Here is a 23,652-nt window from a genome sequence, read left to right as displayed (position 1 = left end):
GAGCCATGGCCGCTGAGCCTGTGCTCCGCAACGAGAGAGGCCACAACAGTGAGAGGCCCGCGTATCGCAAAAAAAAAAAAAAAAAAAAAAGATTATTTTAGTGTGTGTACTTTAACAGGCAGTATTTGAGGACTTGTGTGTGTGTTTGTGTGTGTCTGTGTATGTGATTACTAAATACAGAGAAGGGTTTCACGTTAGTAAATGTTTTTCAGTCTTCAGCTTAATCTAAAAATTTCCTTTAAATGCCTTTATTGTTTAGAATTTAATATTCTTTTTAATGCACATCAATCACTCTTTCCTCCCTCCTGTCTGTCCAGAATTTTTTGTCTAAGCAGCTGCAGTTGGGGAGGTTGAAACTCAAGGAACAGGAACTGGGCAAGGAGCAGCAGTACTGAGGAAGCAAAAGGCTTATAAAATGGAAAAGAGAATGCACAGTGATTTAAGAAGTACTGCGTAAACTCTCAACCCCACTCTCTCAGCGCATAAAGTTGGAAAGGAAACTGTTCTACTTTCTCTGTGGTTGGGTTAATTTTAATCATAGCTTGATGATGAACATTATATGGAGCTGGTAAATATCACCAGTTGATTTCAAACACTTCAGAATGCAAAAACGATTCGGGTCTGTGTTTTTCTTCAACAGGAAGTTATCTCATTCAAGACTCGTTCAGCTTTATGGAGTGTGTATACAGCAGAAGCCTCTTTATATTGTGACGGAGTTTATGGAAAATGGCTGTCTGCTTAACTATCTCAGAGAGAGGAAAGGAAAACTTAGGAAGGAGATGCTACTGAGTGCATGTCAAGATATCTGTGAAGGAATGGAGTATCTGGAGAGAAACTGCTTTATCCATAGGGATTTAGTAAGTATGGTACAAATTTGCAGATTATGTATATATTATACTTGTATTCAGAAGGACATGATAAGTTAGGACTTTCAATACTTTGAATAATGCATTCTTTGACTTAATTTTTAAACATTTTCCTATTTGTGTAACCTGTTGCGAAATGTAGCTTTATTTTTAATTGCTCATTGATGCTGGAGCCAAGTAAGGTGTTACTCTAAATATGCCTTGAAGTACTTAATCACCACACAAATCAACTAACTAAAACTAATTTACTTTTCTTTCCTCTTCCCCCTCTCTTCTTCCTTCTCTTCCTTCTATCTTTCTTTCTTTCAACCAATAATCAAATATGTATTGAGTGCCTATATATGCCACGCATTCTGCCAGGTGCTGGTACAATGCTGAAGAACCCCAGTGGGTCTCACCCAGGGGTGAAACTGCCTCAGGTGGAGGTGGTTTGGTTCTTGCAGTATCACAGCAGCACTACTGGCATTATTGGGAAGGAGTCAAAATGCTACACCATCCTGTTACATAATGCTCAGAACAGCTCTCCAAACAAACAAAGAAGATTGAAGCTTGACTTGCCCCAAAAGCAAATAGCTCTGCTTACCTGCCTTGCTACCTCCCCTTGAAAAACATTTTCTACCTGCTCCATATTTATTCATGATATTCACACTATTCCTTCTATGTCCTTCCATGTCTCATTTCTAAGTTCCCAAATTAAATCCAATGAGAATTTGAGAATTTCTGAGAAGTCCCTGATACTATCATCTAGAGGTAATCCTGAACTTCCATCAGCCATCACCAGAGTGACCATATTATTTATCATTCAGGCTGGAATATTTTGGGGAGAGAAAGGAGGCATAATTTCATTGGCACTAGCACACCATTGCTTGCTCTACACATGACTTAGAACTGTCAGAGCATTTATTATTTACTACTTCCTATAATAGTTGTTTACACAAATATTAGACTCTAAACTCCTCGACATCAAGGCATAGACTTCTGAGCTGCAGTTCAGCATCATGAGAATACAAGTTGCCAAGCAATGGCTCTCAAACTTAGCTGTGCATTAGAATCACCTGGGAGGTTTAAAAACATCACAGTACCCAGCCCATACCCCTGACCAATGAAATCAGAATCTCTGCGGGTTGAATCTAGTCATCAGCATTTTTGAAAAATTTCCCTGGTGAGTCCACTGTGCAGTCAAGATTGAGAACCCTGCTCAAGAGCTAGTTGAAATCTGGCTTTTGTTTCTTACTAGCCATGTGACCTTGAGTCAGCTAGTTAACTAGTAAAGTGGTGTTAATTATAGCACCTCCCACATATGGACTTGTTGGGAGGATTACATGAATTAATATGCGTAAGCACTTAAAACAGTGTCTGGCACATAGAAAAGCTCAGCAATGCTTGACCATTGTTTTGCATGCCTCATGGCACATTCCCCAGGGTCCAGCCCATAGTAGCCATTGAGCACATTTTTGACTGTATCGATCTGGTATCAATTCCACCTAACTCACTTTCCTGGTCTCTGCAGTTTGTCCTTCCTGATAAGGATTAGAATTCAAAAGTCAGTCAGGTGACAGTTCTGGTCATTCTATTTGCTCCAGGTGGCTTCCTGCAGACCCTCCTAGTCTTGGTTTCTTCCTTGATTGCTTTCCTTTGAGTTCTGTTTACTCCACCTACATGCCACTTAAAATATGTCAGCCAACTATGAGTCTTTTCTCGGTCGAGGGTTTGCCTTGTGGTTTAGCTTTGAGATCATTTGCTGGCACTTGTCAACATCTTCCAAACTGGCCCCTTCTGGCTTCCATTTCACGTTTTTTGCTTTTGTTTTTGAACTAACTGAACCACAAATTAGCTCAAAAGAGAAAAATTCTATCAAACCATTGGCCTACATGAGGCTAAATGACGAAGTCAATGATTTTCCTGACTAAGCTGACTGAAAATGGATTGTTTTGGCATCAAATAGATTGTTTCTGAATTATATAGTACTATATTTTTAGTTCACTGTGGTAATTTAATAAATATGAAAATATTGTAAAGAGTTATGTTCAATGAAATGTAAGTTTTAAAATACAATTTCTTTGTTTTTATTAGCAATTATATATAATGACTATCCCAAAGATATATAATGACGATCTGTTACTTTTCATGCATATTGGACTTTCCTCTTTTTATTTATGAAGATAAAATTTTAAATATACACTATTTTTTATACCAAGATGCACTTATCAAGGATACTTCTTAAGAAAGATTACACATTTTAAAAAGGAAAAGTGTTAAAATTTATTTTCATTTTTTGTCATTTCTTCGAAAAGTCATTAAAATCCATCACACGAGGGCAGATACATTAAATCATATGTAGCATCGATAGGTATCACCATGAAATAACATGGCTGTTCATATAGAGAGGTAGTGCTGGGGTCCAAAGAAACTAAGGAAAGGGAGAGTAGAAACTCTGGAAAGAGAAACTTTGTATTCACACATGGGTTCTTTTCTTCTCCCTATAGGCCGCGAGGAATTGTTTGGTCAGTTCTACAAGTATAGTAAAAATTTCGGACTTTGGAATGACAAGGTACATGATATTCTTTTTTGTTTGTTTACTCACAGGAGGGAATCTTACATTAGTCTATAGACAAATCGAAGATGTTTTCAGCTTTGTTTTTTTTTCTCTGAGGGCAGTGTTGATGTGGTTGTATGGCCTGCTGACCCACTTTGACTTTAGGACATGCACCAGTGTTAGCTGTGAGGAAACGGGCTGTGGGCTATTCTGATCTTCTTTCAGGCGGTTATTAATAAAACTATGTCATATCTTAAAATTCAAAAGAATTTCTCAGTCTACTTGTCATATATATAAGGTTAAGAAAAAAGCTTTCCTTATATATGTATATTTCTGAAATAGAAAAAGAATAAATTTATTTTCTCAGCTCTGATTTTTCTGTCATCATCATACATTTCTCTTATCAAGTGTAGTAGCTGACTCTAAGCCTACAGCACAAGAGTGTGAATCATCTGACCTTATTTTCAGCAACTCAGTGCAGTTTACATTTTGCATCTCCTTTCCTTCAGGTTGCTAGAAATTTCATCCCAGTGATTTCAGGGTTTCTCCCTGACACTCTTCAGGGTCACAGTCCAAATTCTGTGTGTCTCATGGGGCCACACACTGAAGATGGCCTGACTGGTCCCTGTTGTTATCCATTGACACTGGCTTCCTTACAGCCACCATCCTCCTCTTTTGTCTTTGGCTGGCCATCCACACAGGTGGCCGCTGACTCATCTTGAATTTCTGCCTGTGAGATTCCTTCATGTCTGATATTTGCCATGACTAGAGCTCTCCACGTGGCTAAGGTCCCATCTGCCTTGGCACACCCATAACCATTTGTCCTCTGGAATCTTTCTGTGTTTCCCAGGTCTTGGCCTGGGAAAGAGGACACAGGTTCTGTTTTGCTCTTGAATCCCACCAACTGACTGTAGGGCAGTGGGGTCTTCTTTCGCTGCAGTGTGACTAGGTCAGCCCTCATAGGGTGCAGGGTACAGGACCCTACCTCAGCCACCCCCTAATGTCTAATACTCCTTCCCTTTCCTTTCGAATCTCTCCCACACCCCCAGCACAAGGGATATTTTTGTAGCAGAATGGATGGTGGTGGTAGTGAGATATCATTCGTATTCACGAGCCATTCTCCCAGATACTTTGTTCATAACTCAGTCCTTCTTCTTCTCTGGAAAGTCTAGACTTTTGAAACTCAAAGCTATAAAAAAATAGCTCTTTTCCTTTTGTTTTCTGTTATTCATTCTTTCCTCTAGTAGAATGACCTCTGGCTCAATAAAGGACTTAAAGGTGTGGTGAGTTAAGGTATGTGGGAAACAAGTGGGTGTGTGGGGAAGCATTAATAAATATATTAATTTTATATTATATATATATAGTATTTCAAAAATACTATATTGCATACTCAAGGAGCTACATAGCACACGCTAGCTAGCCTCTTTTTTCTTCAGATTCCCACACTTGGATGTTACTGTCTATGATTTTAAAAAAAGAGAGAGGGTTTAACTTTGTTGTTGTTGTTATTTTTTTTAAAGGAGATGATAGTTGTTCCTGATTTATTTCCATTTGAATAAAGGCATTAGAGATTTTACACACCAAATGTATTACATTCAAATACTTTTATTTTTCCCCTTCTCTGTCCTGCAAAAATTATATGTATATAGAAAGAAAATAAGTCATCAAACTTCGAATTTATTCTTTCACATATATTTATCTTTTTAAAAAAATAACCTTGGTTGTTAGCGCATTCAGCATGCTTCTTTGCAGAATTAAGAATTTATCATAACTAATCAGTGGGGCATGTTTTAGACTGAAGAATTGCTATGGTTTTCTGAGATCCAAATACAATAAATACAACTGAGGCTTGGTTTAAGGAGGAAACTCTATAAGGGCTACTTTCTCACTTTGATAGCAAGAAGAGAAGGTATACTGAACCTTTCTGTGGTAAAATACTTTGTATTTTAGAAATCAGAGTTAACTAAAAGGATTTGAAGTAAACTGAACTTAGAGGTGATTAATACAATGTGCTCTGAAATCTGATGGCCCTAGGTACGTTTTGGATGATGAATATATCAGTTCTTCTGGAGCCAAGTTCCCAGTCAAGTGGTCCCCTCCTGAAGTTTTCCATTTCAATAAGTATAGCAGCAAATCTGATGTCTGGTCATTTGGTGAGTGAATTCGATGTTCATTTGTTGGAGCTTGATTTAATAAAATAGAGATTGCTCTTTTTAAAAAAAGTATTTATTTTTTATTGGAGTATATTTGCTTTACCATATTGTGTAAGTTTATACTGTACAGCAAAGTGAATCAGCTGTATGTATACATATATCCCCTCTTTTTTGGATTTCCTTCGCATTTAGGTCACCAGAGAGCACTGGTTAGAGTTCCCTGTGCTATACAGTAGGTTCTCATAAAATAGAGTTTGCTCTTTTAACTTTGATTTCTTAATATGATGTAGCTAAAGGTCTTCTTATAACTGTGTTTCTGTCTTAGGTGTTCTAAACACATCAGGCTGTCTTTGGCAACTGGTGTCATACACCTTCTTACATTAAGTTTGCCTTTTGGATCTTTTCCTTTCCCACTGAGCACTTGCTGTAAAACCATAACAGAGTCTACTGATCTAGAAAACAAACTCAGCCAGCTTTCCCACACCACAGAGACTTGCAAGAAAAGCTGATCTTACGGCATCATTGAATCTTGAGTGTAATTAATAAACTTCATTGTCTGGCTTTGAGTGATGCTATCTCATTTACATTATCACCTTCCTATTTTGTGAAATTAGACATAGGCTTCCTTGGGATCTATCAATTGCTGTTTATATTGGGTAATGTTCTTCATTGAAAAAGAGATACTGTGGACCTCTGTCCCGTGGAGTTTGTTCTTTGAGTTGACTTTCAAAAAATGGCAACAAATGTATAATAATCTATCTATTCTCTTTCACCTGTACCTTTCTGGGTGGCTTCTTGGCTTTGGAGAGACATCTAAACCCTCAAAGGATGTGAATATTATTGCCCCCAATAAGGTTAAGCTTGTATTGATCTCATTAGCTGTCCACTGACATGTGGTAGTTTTGGCAGGTGACATTATAAGCTCTACTGGAGAGCAGTTAAGTTGTGAGACCAGTGGATAACAACACAAGGATCTCAACAGGTGGTTGTAGAACATTTAGAACTCCTTGAGTTTTACTTGACCACTTGTCTTTCTTCCTCACTGTACAGTGAGCTTCTTGAGCACATAAACTAGTTTCAGTCTTAAGAATCCTCTGGCTCCAGCATAGGCCTGGCCTCTGATCAATACCTAATACATATTTGTAGAATAAGTGAATAATTAAATGAACTCAAATTGGGAGCCTTGAAGGAGTTTCATCAATCAATGATTTTTGAACACCTACTTATAAACAGAGCCCCTGCCAGATTTTCTGGGACTCTACCCAGCAGTCTTTCAGTGGGAAGATGGGAACGCATGCCATCTACTGGCTGGTAAACTCTTGCCTTCAGCAGGCAGCAGGGGAATCACACAATTCTGTCATTTTCTATGGAATGGCAAAGTTTCATTGATTTCAGGGTGTGGAGACATGAGCAGTACTTTGAAATGAAGATGCTGTCAGCATTTTTCTTCCAATAAGGAGGCAGTCATGACCAATGGAAAAGGGAAGGCATTGTTTTCACTTGGAATATATTCAGTTCATAGGCCTCTTCAAAAAGTAAGATGCACAGGGTCTGCTTCCTAGATAGAACTGCTGTCATTCTGGATGATTGTAACTCAATGACTGCAGGAGGAAAAAATGGGTTGTAATTTGAAACAGCTGTTTCAGTTCCAAGTAACCATTTCTCTAACCTCTTATTTTCATGCATTTTATTTGCAGGAGTTTTGATGTGGGAAGTTTTTACAGAAGGAAAAATGCCTTTTGAATGTAAGTCAAATTTGCAAGTTGTGGAAGCGATTTCTAGAGGCTTCAGGCTGTACCGACCTCACCTGGCACCAATTTCCATATATGAAGTCATGTACAGCTGCTGGCATGAGGTGAGTGTCCCTTACTTTCCTGCAAAGGTTGGCAGTTCCAGCATCTGAGAGTAGATCTGTTTATCACCCACATTACTCCAGGACTTCGTCATGGCAGGAAAAGGTGTCTATTTCTCGGTAATGACCCCTGAGAGCCAGAAGTATTTCCACTACAAAATCATTAATCCATTTTGTTTTTAACAATGGCCTTTCATCTGAGGAATTCATTGCATTTTCCAAGTCTTATCTTGCTGAAGTTGGTTCCTGCAGAAACTCTCGATGTTACTAAAGCCTCAGTGAGACGTTTTACTCCTTTTAAGAACTGCTGGGTGGAAACTAAGGGTAGAATCACGCTTGTTCAATTTCCACATTGAAAGAGAAGGATGGTGTTTTTATTTACTTCACTCTAATTTGTCTTGCTTTTCCAAGGCTAAAAGTAATGGGTTTCATCTCTCCTATGGCACTCAAGACTCCTGATAGAGAGATTAAACGAGAATAGGGATGAAGGCAGAAAGTGTGCCAGGAACTTCTACTGGTAAAATTATCTCCTGGGAGGCCAGTTTCTCCTTTACTTGAAGTGCCAAGCTTGAAAATAAAGCCAGAAGGTTTATATCCCACCTCTGTCTTTTCTGGGTACTGACTCAACACACCACTCCCCTTCATCAGACTCCTCTGTGATTTTGACAGTTCTCTCTTTCCAGCTGACTGTTTCAGCCCAGAAAAAACTACAGCTGGATGAGGATTTCCTCCTGGCTGAAAAAGAAATCACTTGACTCCCAATTCACAAACGCTAAAAAAATTCAATATTTCAAGAGCGACATGGTTGTTTCCATTCCAGAGAAGTATTAATTTTATAAAGATCCCCAGTGTATGAAAATACTTTGCATATGATTACCTGTTCTGCAAGGAATCTTGAAAGACAAAAAAAATATTAAGGGAGCTGTTAGTAGCAAACAGATGTCTTAAGAGCATCTTTGCAATAACAATGTAAATAGCTTAGGAATATATATTGTATATATTATATTGTATATTAAGCAATATACTTGTACATGCACATACAATATAATACTTATTGAGATTTTACATATCTGTGGAAAGGAGACAGAGAAAGGAGTAAATAAGATGCTGACAAGAGGACGAAGTAAACGAGGCGCTTATGCACCTCTAGATTCAAATGTGATTATGTTAGCAGTGATACACTTGTTTCATAGGCTTTACTACCTGCACAACCTCAGCACCATCAAAAAGCTCCACTATTTATTCTTTTTAGTTGTTGTTGTTGTTGTTTTGCGGTACGCGGGCCTCTCACTGTTGTGGCCTCTCCTGTTGTGGAGCACAGGCTCCGGATGCGCAGGCTTAGCGGCCATGGCTCACGGGCCCAGCTGCTCCGCGGCACGTGGCATCTTCCCGAACCGGGGCACGAACCCGCGTCTCCTGCATCAGCAGGTGGACTTTCAACCACTGCACCACCAGGGAAGCCCTCCACTATTTATTCTCGAAGTCTCAAGGAGGACTCTCATGGGTGCTCACATATCCTTCTGCTCTGTCCTTTAATTTTTTAATTTTATTTAGAAAAAAATTTATTTTATTGAAGTATAGTTGATTTACAATGTTGTGTTAATTTCTGCCGTACAGCAAAGTGATTCCGTTATACATATATATATGCATTCTTTTTCATGTTCTTTTCCATGATGGCTTATCACAGGATATTGAATATAATTCCCTGTGCTATACAGTAGGATCTTGTTGTTTATCCATTCTATATATAATAGTTTGCATCTGCCAAACTCCCAGTCCATCCCTCCCCCACCCCCTCCCCCTTGGCAACCACAAATCTGTTCTCTATGCCTGTGAGTCTGTTTCTGTTTCATAAATAAGCTCATTTGTATCATTTTTTTAGATCCCACATATAACTGATATCATATGGTATTTGTCTTTCTCTGTCTGACTTACTTCATTTAGTATGATCATCTCTAGATCCATCCATGTTGCTGCAAATGACATTATTTCATTCTTTTTTATGGCTGAGTAGTATTCCATCGTATATATGTACTGCATCTTCTTTATCCATTCATCTGTCAATGGACATTTACGTTGTTTCTTGCTCTCTCCTTTTATTGATGCCTTCTGTTTACAAGACACTAAAGGTGGTGTCTCCCCACTAACTCTGCTGCCAGGGACCTCTGTGAGAATGTGGCTACCATGAGTAGTTCTATTTTCCATGCATTTCCAAGATGCCGTGGAGCTTCCTCTTGGAGCCAAAGTCAAACCGCAGCCCACTGTGAAGTAGGAAAAAGGCTCCAATCCTTAGTTTCTTGGTTGGAGATTTTGTTGACTGAGCCTTAAGACAGCACAGTCTGTGCTCCAAGACCTGCAAAGTCCCTCATGAAAACATGCCTTTTGCTTTTTGACTAAAATCCATCTTTCTACAGGGTGTCAGGTGTAGTGAATAAATGGGGCTGAGCTTGGGGGCTTGCAGCTCTAGAGGCCCCCCTCTCCCAGCTCTTCCTTTACTCTGTGTATCAAGTCATCCAAATAGATCTCTAGGGCAGTACTGTCCAATGGAACTTTCTGTGATGATGGAAATGTGCTATGTCTGTACTATCCAATATGGTAGCCATACCTGGCTATTGAGGAATTGAGAAGTGGCTAGTGTGACTGAGAACTGAATTTTAGAATGTATCTTCTTTTAAGTAATTTAAATTTAAATAGTCACATGTGGCTAGTGTTTGCAGCTGTAGCTATTTTACTTTTGGCGTGCTCTCTACCCTTATATTTTCACACTCATGCCTTGCTCAACTGCCATTCATGTCCTGCATATCAGCCAAGATATCTTTCTCTTCCATTTGTGGTGACCCAGCCTGGATCCAGGTCCTGCCAGCAAGTTCCAGAGCTGGTGTCTTAGTGAGTCTTAAACTGAGCTGACCACCTCTACTTCCCTTTTCCAGAAACCTAAAGGCCGCCCAACATTTGCCGAGCTGCTGCAGGTTCTCACAGAGATTGCAGAAACCTGGTGACCTGAAGAGAATGCCAACCCAGAGGATCATGGTGCAAGATTGTCACAAAAGGAAACCCTGGGTGGGGTCACTGATGGTGAATATCTTCCTTTAGAGTCACTGGCTCCTGGAAACAGTTCAGAGATCACAGGCTTTTCTAACTTTTTAAAGCTTAAGAATATTCTGACAATAATTTTTCTACGTGTTTTTGAGAGTGATTTCTAAACTCTAATTTTTCTGTAATATTCTTCATGTCCCATATGTGAAGAAGGGAAAAATGCTCCATAGTGGTCTTTATGGTGGCTGCTCTTCACGAGAAGAGCCTAGAGAGCCCCTGAGCATACCTGAAAACCTGATCCTTTACTGAGGAAAAGACTGAAGAGGAGGAACAGTCTTTATTTTAGTGGTCCATGCATGGAAGATGAAAATAAATTCTGCCTGCCCCTGCAATAAAGGAGCCACCCCTACAGAATCTCATGCTTTTGAACTGTACGTATCTTTATGAAAAACGCACCTTTACAAACCACATGAATGCGGGCATTCTGGAACTGTCTTTCATAATCTTCCCTATGTTATTTAACAAATTATTTTTGCACAGATCTGATTATTTTGGAGACAGTTTCCTGTGTTCCAGTATTGAATACTGTTATAGGAGAAAGTTCTTCTTTGAAGAGGTCCTGGTGATGATTCTATTTCTAATGAGATCCATTGTCCAGGACAATTGAGAACCCGAATCTCAATTCTGAGATTTCACACTTTGTGCATGTGAACTTGGACGATTGAAGAAGCCTCATTTTGTCATAGGAAGTACCTCCAGTACCTGTTCTAGAAGAGGACTTTCTTTTTCCACAAGAACAAGAGGAGGGCTTCCCTGGTGTCACAGTGGTTAAGAATCCGCCTGCCAATGCAGGGGACACGGATTCGAGCCCTGGTCTGGGAAGATCCCACATGCCGTGGGGCAACTAAGCCTGTGTGCCACAACTGAGCCTGCGCTCTAGAACCTGCAAGCCACAACTACTGAGCCCACATGCCACAACTACTGAAGCCCGCATGCCTAGAGCCCGTGCTCCGCAACAAGAGAAGCCACCACAATGAGAAGCCCATGCACCCGCTCACCGCAACTAGAGAAAGCCCCGCACAGCAACGAAGACCCAACACAGCCAAAAATAAATAAATAAATAAATAAAATAAATTAAAAAAAAAAAAAAAAGAACAAGAGGAGGCAAAAACAAGATATTCAAATATTATACCAAGTTCCATTATTTCTGAAGTCCAGGGTATTGGATTCAAGATGAAAGAACCAGGAATCAGGAATCACAATTAAATCTTAATTTTTCATGTACCATTTGTAGGAATGATTGGAAACGGATCTTTGTCATCCTGAGTGCTTTGGAAGTACATAGGAAAAAGGGTGCTGCAGAAAGCTGGAGTCGTTACCATTAGGTTTAACAATGGGAGCCTATTATTTGTGGATTGTCCCACCCTCATGGTTCTGGGGGAACGTGTTTTATGATCCTCATGAGATTCTAAGATGCTGGCTAGTTGTGACTTTTAAATCATATTTCCCCACTCCAGGAATGACATCTTTGACTATCAGTGGTACTCAATCAGTGTGCATTGAAATAGTGAGCGTCAGACACAAGAATTATCAATCTTGATCATGCAAGTGGTGGTCTCAGAAATCTTTGAGATACTGTGCTGTTTCTGAAACTATCATCTCCCTTCTCCTAATGATTCCTGCTATGGGGAGGTGAGACAGAGGGCTCCTACTACTGAGACCTTAGTTCAAGTGAGATATGTGAAAGCCTAGCTCCAGAAGACATGAGACTATTTAACAGCAAAAGCCAAGGGTGGTGAGGTTAATATTATGACATAGGAAATAAAGAAGTATCAATATATGCAGGAAGATGTCTTTCTCAGGTTTTGCTAAGCTTAGAAGTCCCCACTCCCCCCTCCAAAAAACAAAGAAAAACAAAAAACCCAAACACTGAAAACACAGAGCATCTGCCATCCCTATAGATGCAATGCAGGGAGACAGTACAGAGCAGACTTACACCTGGGGATCATATGGCAGCAGCCGGCACGTCTAAGAGCACATATTGGTGTTGGCAAGCAAATTCTATTCGTTTTAACAAGTCAGGAAAGTTTGAGACACCAAATTAGGAAAGGAACAACTGGATTGTCACGTAGGTAACTGAGACTCCAGATAATGTGTGAATTTGGAATGTCTATGGACAGACATTCAGCATTCTCTGTCTAGCAAAAGAAAAAAATTCTTTAAGAAGTAGTCACATGACTTCTACTGGAAGAGAACTATGTTTTGCAATGAATCTCAATATTAGTTATTGATATGGCCTCTCTGTGGGTAGCTTAACTAGTTTGGGGTGAGATAGTGCAATACTTAATCAGCTCTGCGTTAGAAATGAGCAGGAAGTTTAAGGGTTGGTTGTGGGTGAGAGTCCTAAGAGGAGAAGACAGGAGGTCAGAGGAGAGAGGAGAAGCTCAGAAAAATGGAAGGAATTTGGAGACCAAGCAAAAGATGTGATCAGGGTGAATAATAGGTTGGCAAGAATAGCCAAAGGAATTTTTTTCTTTAGTAAACTTTTTATTGAAGTACAATACACTGTCCCACTATCGCATTGGTAACAGGTTTGACTGGCAGTCAAACTCATAAGACACAGTAACATTTGATCCAGCACTTAATTTGCTTAACTTTTTAGAAGGATTCAGGACAGGAAAGAGCATGCACAGCCCTTCAGTCTCAGTGGAAGCCAACAATTCTCCATGTGCATTGATGCTTGGGCCCCTCCTCTCTTGCCTAGAGACTTGTATATAGTTGCTGGTGATGAGGCCATGGGGTGTGGGGTTCAGCTTCATACAAAGAAGCTTCTCCCTGGGTGTATCACCCGTCATGTAGGCCTACAGTTGATGGGTCTCCCAGCCCATGTGCTGTCTCACAGATCAGAGATTTCACAGTGTGTACAATAACATGTCTGGCCTTGGTATCCAACATTCCAAATCTTTCTTAACTTGGGGACATATCTAGGGGACTGATGCTGGGAGAAGGCAAACCTAAAATCCTCCCAGGAAGGTCTAGGTCTGGGAAAAAAAGAGCACAGGCCTGCTGTTAACCCTTTGCTCACATATACATAAACAAAAGTACACAAGTCACATGTATATGGCTTAATTTTCACAAAGTGAATATGTCTGTGTAACTAGCATTCATATCAAGAAATGGTTACATTCTAGAATTTCAGAATCCATTCTCATTTCTATTTAAGTCATTAAACTAATAGTAATCAGTATCCTGATTTCTAACACCATGAATTAGTATGAGGTATTTTTGAACTTTCTATAAATGGAATCCTATGGTATGTACTCTATGCGCCTGGCTTCTTTTACTTAGTACGTTTGTTTGATCCGTCCGTGTTGCATATAGTTGTAGTCATTCATTCTCATTTGCATATAGTGTTCTACTGTTTATTTATATCACAAATTATTTATCTGTTTTACTCGTGATGGATATTTGGGTTGTTTCCAGTTTTTGGCTATTAAGATGAATGCTGCTATGAACATTGTTCTACATGCCTTTTGGTGAAAATATGTATGTATTTCTGTTAAGTATATGCCTAGGGGTGGAATTCAGAGCCAAAACATATGTGTATGTTCATTTTTGGTAAATAGTGCCAAACAAAGCCCAAATGCCTTTTTACCAGTTGGTTGCTGTTCTTTTAATAACTCACCGTGTTCCTTTGCCTGTACTGTCCTCTGCTCTTTCCTTGTATCTGCCCCAAATTGTGTTCCCTTGGAAGCATCTTCCAAACACAGCAGCACTTAGAGTGAGGGTGGAGGGTTATATTCTTTCGGGGCTTCCTAAGGACTGGGTATGTGGTTTGGGCCAAGGGCCGACTTCCCAACTCCCTTTAGAAAATCTTCCTCTAGTTCAGGGCTTCTCTGTCTCCGTGCTATTGACATTTCGGGTTGGATAATTCTTTGCTGTGGAAGGACGTGCTGTGCATTGTAGGATATTTAGCAGCATCCCTGGCCTCTACTCACTAGATGCCAATAACACACCCCACTCCCCCTAGTGGTGACAACCCAAAATGTCTCTGGAACATTGCCAAATGTTCCCTGGGGGGTAAAGTCACCCCTGCTGGGGAACCACTGATCTAGTTACAAAAGGATCTTGACCTGAGATTAAAGAGATCCATGAACTTGAAAGGAAAAAAAAAAAATCACATCTTTGTTTTTACTAGCCTTTAACTAAAATTTAGCATTTCCTGTCATTCTAAATGTAGGCAAACAAAACAAAACAAAACCCCGAAACAACCAACCCCCCACCCCCTAAAACCCCAGTCCCTTATATTAGCAATGTCTGTGACTTTGTCTTAATGCAAAGAACTGTTATTTTCATATCATGTGGGAGTTGTTTCAGCTTTCTTGAGACAGAATTTGCATTCATCACTACTTCAAAGTCTCAGCTGTTAGGACTGCCACTAGATCTTGTCGCTTAACTTAGTAAACAAGACATGTTACTAAGGCACATATTTTAAAAATATTTTGATAACTTTCTTTCAGTATAATTGGTTACCTTATTTTGTGTGTATTTTTATTTTATTCATTTAAAAACATTATGCCGAGAAGGGGTATAAAGGTTTCACTAGATTTCCAAAGTGATTTGTACCATTAAAAAAATTAAGAACACGTTTTGAACAGTTTCTAAATTTGTAAAGGTCTGTATGTGCTAGGCCACACCCATCATATGCTTATCATTGCCTTAAAGGAAGCCCCATGAGGATTTCATTTGGGCCAGTCCTGTAGGCTGATTTGCAAGTGTGCACATCCGTCCTCAGAGCCATCTCCCTGCCCACTTTCCGTACGTTGTCAGGGCTGCTCCTGAGTTCTGCTCTGGGTGTCCTCCTTTCACCTGCCTTTTGCCCCTGTCGGGGGACCAAGGCGTGATGAGCAGAGTCTCAACTGCTCCCATGTTTGGCAGCAGAGAGGGGCTGGATACCAACAGGCTCCTCGAACCTGTGTGGAGTCCTACTCCAGATGAGCATTTCAGCCTCTCTTCTCCCCCAGGGCTCCCACATCTGGCCAGTTGGAGAGAGAAAAAGTAGATGAATCAAATCTCTCTGTAGGCTCCATTTCACTTCCAAAACAAGAAGGACCCCCCCCGCTAAACCCCAAACCCAATTCAGACTAGCATTTTTGACTGTCACTACTGTCGGGGATGCTATTGGCATCTAGTGGGCAGGGACCAGTAATGCTGCTAAACATCCTGCCATGCACAGTACATCCCTCGCAGCAAAGAAGTGTCCAGCCCAGAATGTCAATAGTGCCAAGGTTGAATAGCGTATTATTGGACCATGTGACTGTGAAGTCCAGGGGTGCAGAAATTCACCCTGTTATCATAGTTCCAGCTCCATTTCTTGGTCCTCAGGCTGCCTCCCTTTCTTCCCCTCTCCACCCCCAGATGAAAAGCGGCTGTTATAGTCACATACCTGTTGACCTGAAATAAATAGACTGCCAGATATTTCTCCAGCACAGATGGGTTTATTTGGGATCAGCAGAGAATTGCAATTCAGGTTCTGCAAGCATGATGAGCCACGTACAAGGTCCCGCATGGCAAGGGAAGGAGAGCATTTTTATAGAGGGGAAAAGGAAGTTGGGAGGGCTCTAGTAAACAGTCCATGGCTTTTCATTGGCTGAGTCCTTACCAGGAAAGAAGAGTCTTTCTCCTTCCTGTGGGGCTCTGCTGTCATGTCAGGGCATAAGAGTTCCCCCTTCTGGTCTCCCAACTCTATTTCATTGAGATTTCTGTCTATTAATTTTTTACATACTTCACCTTGACACACCATATTATCCATAGGGAGGAAACATCTTTGTCCCAGCATCTCCACCAGAGTCCTGATATTCTCATATTCTCTCTGACTGGATCAGATCTACAAGCCTCCCTGAACAAGTCTCTGCAGCTTGGGCATGGAATGCTTTGATTGGCTTAGCCTTGGTCACATGTTCCCAAAAGAGCCAGGGATGGAATCCATTTACCTGCAACCACTTGGAGATAGAAACTGAGAGCTCTGGGGAGGGCAAGGGGGGCAGTGAGTAATAGACACAGGAATGATAATCAACAAATGTCCACCATTCTTCTCTTCCCAATTACTCTCTTGCTTTCTGGCCACTTAACATGCGGTCCACCATCTTCACTAGTAACAACTTGGAGCTGTTTGGCTATGATCCCTATTTCCTTAACTCAGATTAGCTCAAACATAATTGGTAAATTGGGGGTTTGTCAGTATTAAGTACCAGTTGGGCCAGGTTCAGTTTTCTCCAGCACTTCAATGTTTTGAAGTGATCTGGGGTAAACTTTCTCACAATTAAAGAGGGAGACTTAGCAATGTATGAGGATCTTAAGAAAAAGTTGAAAGTCCTATGAGGTGCCTTCCTTTAGTGACAGTAGTGGTGGGTTTGGTGACTTCCTGTATGATAAGCTGTCTGGGAAAGCTGAAAGTGCAGGTGAAGAATCAGCTTGGATTGAAGCAGTGTACTGTTTCCTTCTGTCACTTGTGCCCATGCACTCACTGACCACATCTCCTGCTACTCCCGTTTACCATGCTGCCCCTCGCACATCCCAGGCACCTCCTCATCACAGGGCCTTTGCACCTGCCGTTCCCTTTACCAGGAGTGCTTCTCCTGGATATCTACATGGCTTGCTTCCTCATTTCCTCAAGGTTCTTGCTCAAATGTCACCCTCTCTTTCTTGAATCACCCTATTTAAAATGATAACCCCACCATGGACTTTCCCTGTCTCCCTTTTCTGTATAATTTTTCTCTATAGCTCTTAACACTATATAAAAAATACATTTATTCTTATTTATTCTGTCTATTTTCTGTCTCGCTACCCTTGAAACTGTAACATGTGTGAGGTCAGGCATTTTTGTCTGTTTTGTTCACTGCTGTATCCCCAGGTCCTCGAATAGGGCCTGGCACAGAGTTAAGCTAAATAAATACTCATGGAATAACCCAATGAAATAAAAGCAGCAGAATTATCCAGAGGCTTCGTCTTCTAGAGGTGGGGGACCAGTCTGGTAAGCAGCTCTCCTCTTGGGATTCTGGGCCAATCCATTGCTTTTCCACACAATGGTGGATCATTTTTCCTTCTGGTTGTAGTGTATAACCTCAGGTGGTCATCCATTCTTATTTTTGGTAGAAATCTTACTTTTTCCAGAACAATTTGACTTACACGTAAATTTTCTATATCTCCCTTTCCCTATTTACGTAGAGGAAAATACATTATGTTAGGGATTGATATCAGATTAATAGAAAAAAAGATACCTGAATAAATCTACAGAGAAATATAAATCCATATAGACACATCAATATTTAATAGAGGAAGTGGATAATCCTTATGTCTGCAGCAAGAATGGAAATTTCCTCACACTACTGCCAGATGTACAAGCAACCTGCAGATACTTTATTTTGTCTATAATTTTCTTATTTTCCTAGGGTGCCCCTACTTGCTGGGAAAACTCAAATTTAGCTCAATCTTGTAACTTTAGTCCAGGGCAAAAACAAAAATATTCTCTGTGGGTGAAGTGGGTTGTCGCTCAGATTTTGCCTTTCCCTCTGTTTCTGCCAAGGTAGCATCTGGGCATAGAAGAGAGAGGGGTGGCTTTATCTGGGGGTGCTATTCAAAATATTTACCAACTGATTTGGTACAGGTACAGACCAATCAGAATGGATGCTGATGCCAATAATCCATCCAGCCCCTCCGATGCAGACGGCAGCTATCAGCCCTGGCAAGGTAACCTCCAGGTGGTGACGTGAATGGGAGGATTGCTTGGATTGGAGCAGTGTCCCCTGGCACCTCTGGTCTCAGCAACATTTCTTATCAGCCTGGTTGCTGCTTGCCCTGCTGGCATTTGCAGACCATGTTGGTGGCTGGTATAGGTTGGCCTCTCCTGAATTGGTCAGGAGAAGGTATTGGGTAAGTGAAGGTATTTCAAAGATAGTATACCTGTTCCATACGTCCTTGTAGGAGTTGGGGGTTTATCTTCCAAAAGTCAGATATAACCCTTTATTCTTCCTGTTATGAAAGGTTGAAATACTCAGTTTTCTAGGCTCTCTTGTGACAAGCATACCCACATGAGAAAGTTCCACATAACGAGATGCAGCCAGAGGCACCTGATGAGAGCTTCCCTTCCTGAAGGAAAAAAACAAGTCTCACCAAAAGGAGAACTGTTGCTTCTTCCTGCGTGGAACATGGCTTTGAGACCTGAAGGTATAATGCCTATCTGTGACTCTGAGGAAATAAGCATGAAGATGAAGGCCCATGGATGGAGTTGCCAGATAAAATATAGGCAGCCCAGTTATATTTGAATTTCATATAATCAACAATCTTTTTTTTGGCCGCCGTGCGGCCCAACCAGGGATCGTACCTGTGCCCTCAGCAGTGAAAGCACCAGGTCCTAACCACTGGACCGCCAGGGAAATCCCAACAAACAGTTTTTTAGTGAAAGTGTTGTAGCCTTTTCTCCTGTTGTGGTCACCCCCAGAAATGGATGAACCCCTCTCCCAAGTTTGATTCCGATGTTGCAACTGTTGACGTCATACACATACCGAGAGAGTAGGAAAGATTTCTGACTCACATAATGAGTGAGGGTTTCTCGGGACATCAGGGGACAGGTTCCCCAGCAGACCCAAAAATGACTTGAGAGAGCAGGGAGGGGCAGCCGCCTTGGGGTTTTGTGGTGAGGAGGGCTGAAGCTGAGGGGAAGGGGCTGAGCTTGCGTTGTTTGACCTTCTAGCTGGTACCGAAGGAGGGAGGAGCCATTCTTATCAGCTCTCTCAGGCGTGGGCAGAAGAGAAGGAGACATTGATGGGGCTGGAAAACTGTCATTCATTAGTCAAACATCAAAAATGGAGTCAGACTCTTTGTTACAGTAAGTGTGTTCCAAAGATCGTATGGACATACTTATACTGAATTGATGTGTCGTGTGTCTGAAATTCAAGTTCAGCCGGGTGGTGTTTGTTGTTGTTAAATCTGGCAGCCTTATCTATAAAGCAGAAAGATACAAAGGGCATGAGTCTCTCCTGTCGTGTGGAGCCATTGTGCCAACTGAGCTCACTTCCAGGCTTCTTGTTTATGAGACAAATGAATCCCTATTTCTTTATGGCAGTATATTAGTCAGACGTTGAATTACCTGAAGCCAGACCTGTTCCTAAATGATACATCTCTACTGACTCTTCTGTTGGCAGCTGTCTAGAGCTCTTCTGTTGGAAGCTACTATACGCTTCTACGCAGGTACAGATTGTGTACCTCACTTCAAAGATTGTTGAAATCTGTCTAAGAAATTGAAAATAACCACAACCACAGAATGTGCATATATTATATTTTAGCACTTTTTAAAAAACAACTTTGCAATTGGGATGTGACTTGTATAGGTGGGGTCTTAGATTAGATCTGTTGTTCTCAACCCTGGGTGCATAAGAAAAATCATCTGGAGTGCTTCTAACAAATAGCTTTGCTGTACCCCACCCTCAAATGTTCTCTTTAATTGGTCCAGGGTGGGGCGCAGGAATGTACAAAAGCCATCTCAGGTGGAAGTGATGTGCAGTTAGGGCCAAACATCATTGTGTGAGATAAAATACCTTATGTATGTATAGATGTGTTTACTCTGGGTCAAGGCTTCTTATGAAGTTTTTTAAATGGTGGAACTAAGGGAGAAAGATGTCTCAGCGATGCCTGATGACTAACAGCTGTTCAACAGGAAAGCATTGGATGCTTTAGCCAGCCTGCCTTAAGACACCAGCATGGCCAGGGAATCAAAGCCAAGGAGGGCAGAGAAAATACAATGGCTTTTTACAAGGAGCCAGAAATCCAGAGGCAGGAAGTCTGCAGCTTCTCCTCACTTGATAGCAGTCCTACCAGGTCTCTGGAGAAGATATTAAAGGAGCCAAGAACCCGGTAGAGGATTCTGCCCTGTATATCTCATGGGGGCGCGAGGGGGGAGGTGGGTAGCAGCACACACTACAGGCAGAATTCCATGAAACCTCAGGAAAGAGCCAAAAGTTCAAATATTTTAGGAAGGGGGTTTGTTGTTTTGTGAAATCTGCTGGTTGATTGGGGGAACTGAAAGTCAGGTGAATTGACTTCTGACTCTGAAAGTAAGCCTCGTTTTCTTGTCTGCTTGGGAACCAAATTGAACGTGTTTCTGTTCAGCTACATGTTTTAGGTCTCAGCCTTTATGTCTCATTGACGATCCTGAAATCATGGACTTTCAGAGACACTGGACACACACATGTGTTTGGTAGAAGTGTTTAACCTTCAATCTGTTGGACTGTAAATTATCCTGATGTTGTAAAGTTACGTCATGTGCTCATGTCGTGGGGACCTGCTTCATCCAGCCCCAGCTACTCCACACTGTGCAGCAAAACAAGTAATATAACGCTTGATCTCGTTTGACCAGTTCCTTCATGCTTTGTATTTTTCCTTTGGCTGCGGGCTAATCTCCCATCAGCAGGCACATCCCCATAAGAAGTGGAACTGCTGCATGTAACATGAATTGCACTGCATTCCTTAAGTCTGCCTGATTCTAAACCAGTTTGGTTCTCACAGTGAAACCACATAGTGATGCCACTGATGTTGATCCTCCTTTTTGCCCATGTGGACTCAATCCAACAGCCTCCCTTTGCTGAGTGTCTGTCTGTCTCAGTACTTGCTGAAAAGGCTGAATCACTGCCTTCCTTAAGATTACACCCTGCGCTCCTATGATCCCTGCTCTCAAAGCCTTGCCCTTTTTTCTGTGCATGCAAGATTACTCAGAAGGAATGAAGTGCAAATAAGGTAACAAGGGTAAATAAAACCCCATTCTATCCATAAGAATTTATTTTCTGTTTCTTGCAAGGCTTGCCCATTATAACTCAGCCCTACTGTTCCATGGGTTAAGAAGAAGAGCGATCTCTTTTATTCAAATATACTTTATCTAATTCTCTTCTAGTAATATGATGAAATGTTCATAGTGAACACAAAGGCAAAAGCTAATTGAGAGACAAGGAGACCTTCTGAACCGGAGAGCTAGTTTGTCCATTCCTAGTGAAACAATCTTGTTTTATTGCGCTTAGGCTATGGGATCTTCTTGAGTTTATTTTCTGAATGTTTGTTAGGCACAATTAACTTAAGGAGGAGCCATATACCTTTACCCAGATCCATTCCAGGCAAGATCTAGAGACTTTATCCGTAGATGCTAAACAATCAGGGCCCTGTATTTGGTTTCTATGGGTGGTGAGTCCCTATAGAAGTCATTCACAATGCAGTTCACAAGTTGTTTTTTTTTTAATGCTTTTATTGTACCTAGTTTTTAAAAAAATTTTTATTGAAATATAGTTGATTTACAATGTGTTAGTTTCAGGTGTATAGTAAAGTGATTCAGTGATTTTATATATATATACATTATATATATAAATGTATAAATTATATTATATATTATATATTACATAAATATATAAATTATATATATATAAATATAAATTCTTTTTTTAGATTCTTTTCCATTATAGGTTATTATAAGATATTGCGTATAGTTCCCTGTGCTATACAGTAGGTCCTTGTTAGTTATCTATTTTATATATAGTTGTGTGTGTATATGTTAATCCTAAACTCCTAATTTCTCTTTCTCCCCCCCACCGCCACTATCCCCTTTGGTAATTATAAGTTTCTATGTCTGAGTCTACTTCTTTTTTGTAAATAAGTTCATTTGTGTTACTATTTTTTAGATTTCTTGTATAAGTGATATCATATGATGTCTATCTTTCTCTGACAGTATGATAATCTCTGGGTCCATCCATGTTGCTGCAAATGGCATTCATTCTTTTTTATGGCTGAGTAATAGTCCATTGTGTATAGATATACCACATCTTCTTTATCCATTCATCTGCTGATGGACATTTAGGTTGCTTCCATGTCTTGGCTATTGTAAATAGTGCCACAAGCTTTGGGGCCAGATTGAGTTGCATGCTGGCAGTCAGGAGTTACTGGCTGGATCACAGAAGGCAGGGGGTGGGAAGGGATTCTGGGAACATGGTGCTCAGAACATGGCTCTTATCTCCACTACCAACACCCTCCATGTGCTTCCCCCAAGTCAAGTAGTTGCTGGGGCCTACATGTGGCTGGGTGCGAGTGAGGGCCATGTGGTCTTATGAGGGTCCCAGTGCAGAAAACTGGTGTGAGGCCTTGTCTCCTGAGGGCTGGACAAGCGTGAGGCTGGTAGGGCTTGGCCTGCAGAGATTCTGCCCCCTCTCTCCCCAGCCACAGGGGAAGTTCTACATATAAAAATGAAAGTGGCTTCTAACTCAAAAGGCTTTCTCCCATACTAACGGCATTAATGGAGATTCAGTTTTCCCTTAGGAAGAAAGGTTTTTTTGTGATTTGTGACCGAAGTAGGAAAAGGTATCTCAGGTAGTTGGCGCTCTCCAAAAACTTTTTTTGTTTGTTTTTTGTAAGCAAAGCTTTCATCGGGAAACATATGTTGTTCATTGTTATAGATAAAAGTTAAGACTCTTTGTAACCTAAGCTTACCTCTTGGAGGCTTCCTATACACCACAGCTAAGGTACTGAAATGTTTGGTATACACCAACACAGCTTGCTGGGGGAAGCTGTAGTTCGTTCTAACTCTGCTGAGATGTGCTCCACCAAGCCCTCCTTAGACGGGCCTACATTCCGTGGAGTGGGTAGTCTGGGAGGTTTGAGGGACTTGGATTTTGGTCCTCATTCTGATCCTAAGTAACTATGCGATTTAGGGAATTGCAAATTATTTCTGTTCATCTATAAAACAGACACAGGTAAGAAAGAGGCCTTCTGTACCCTAGACAATTCATTTCCATAGAAACAACTGAGGGAGTTATTCTCAAACATGAATTCAAATCAGAACAGGGAAAATTGATAAAGTCATGGTGATGTGCTCAATACGGAAGTTCTAATGGGGCTAGAAGGAAATTTGCTGAGGGTTTGCAAATGTAAATTTTGATGTAATGCAATGCTACCGAATATTGTTATAATGCTTTTTTCTCCTCCTCCTCCTTTTTCTTTTAAATTTCTGAACTGAGGGGAGATTTCATTACACTGACTGTTCAATAAAATTATCAAAAGATAAGATAGTGTCTTCTACCTTTTGTTCAGGAGATGGTTTTGTGGAGAGCCTTTTTCTAAAACACAGATTTTAATTTCAAGGAAAATGACAAAGCATTAAAGTGCAGATTTTTTTTT

General features: G+C 40.8%; 1 protein-coding gene across 1 annotated transcript in view; it reads left to right on the top strand.

Moving 5' to 3' along the window:
• TXK (TXK tyrosine kinase) overlaps nucleotides 1–11,547 on the top strand; it is a 56,434-nt gene extending 44,887 nt beyond the window's left edge. The window contains exons 10-14 of the mRNA XM_059067284.2: nucleotides 641–857; nucleotides 3,353–3,417; nucleotides 5,437–5,555; nucleotides 7,253–7,410; nucleotides 10,338–11,547. Coding sequence (XP_058923267.1) covers nucleotides 641–857; nucleotides 3,353–3,417; nucleotides 5,437–5,555; nucleotides 7,253–7,410; nucleotides 10,338–10,406 — 628 coding nt within the window. The 3' untranslated portion in view covers nucleotides 10,407–11,547. The remainder of the gene's footprint in view (nucleotides 1–640; nucleotides 858–3,352; nucleotides 3,418–5,436; nucleotides 5,556–7,252; nucleotides 7,411–10,337) is intronic.
• The last annotated feature ends 12,105 nt before the right edge of the window (nucleotides 11,548–23,652 follow it).

This window comes from Kogia breviceps, chromosome 6 (genome assembly GCF_026419965.1).
Source record: "Kogia breviceps isolate mKogBre1 chromosome 6, mKogBre1 haplotype 1, whole genome shotgun sequence".
NCBI lineage: Eukaryota > Metazoa > Chordata > Mammalia > Artiodactyla > Physeteridae > Kogia > Kogia breviceps.
Note: the sequence above shows the minus strand (reverse complement) of the source record. Positions and strands in the feature narration are given on the sequence as shown.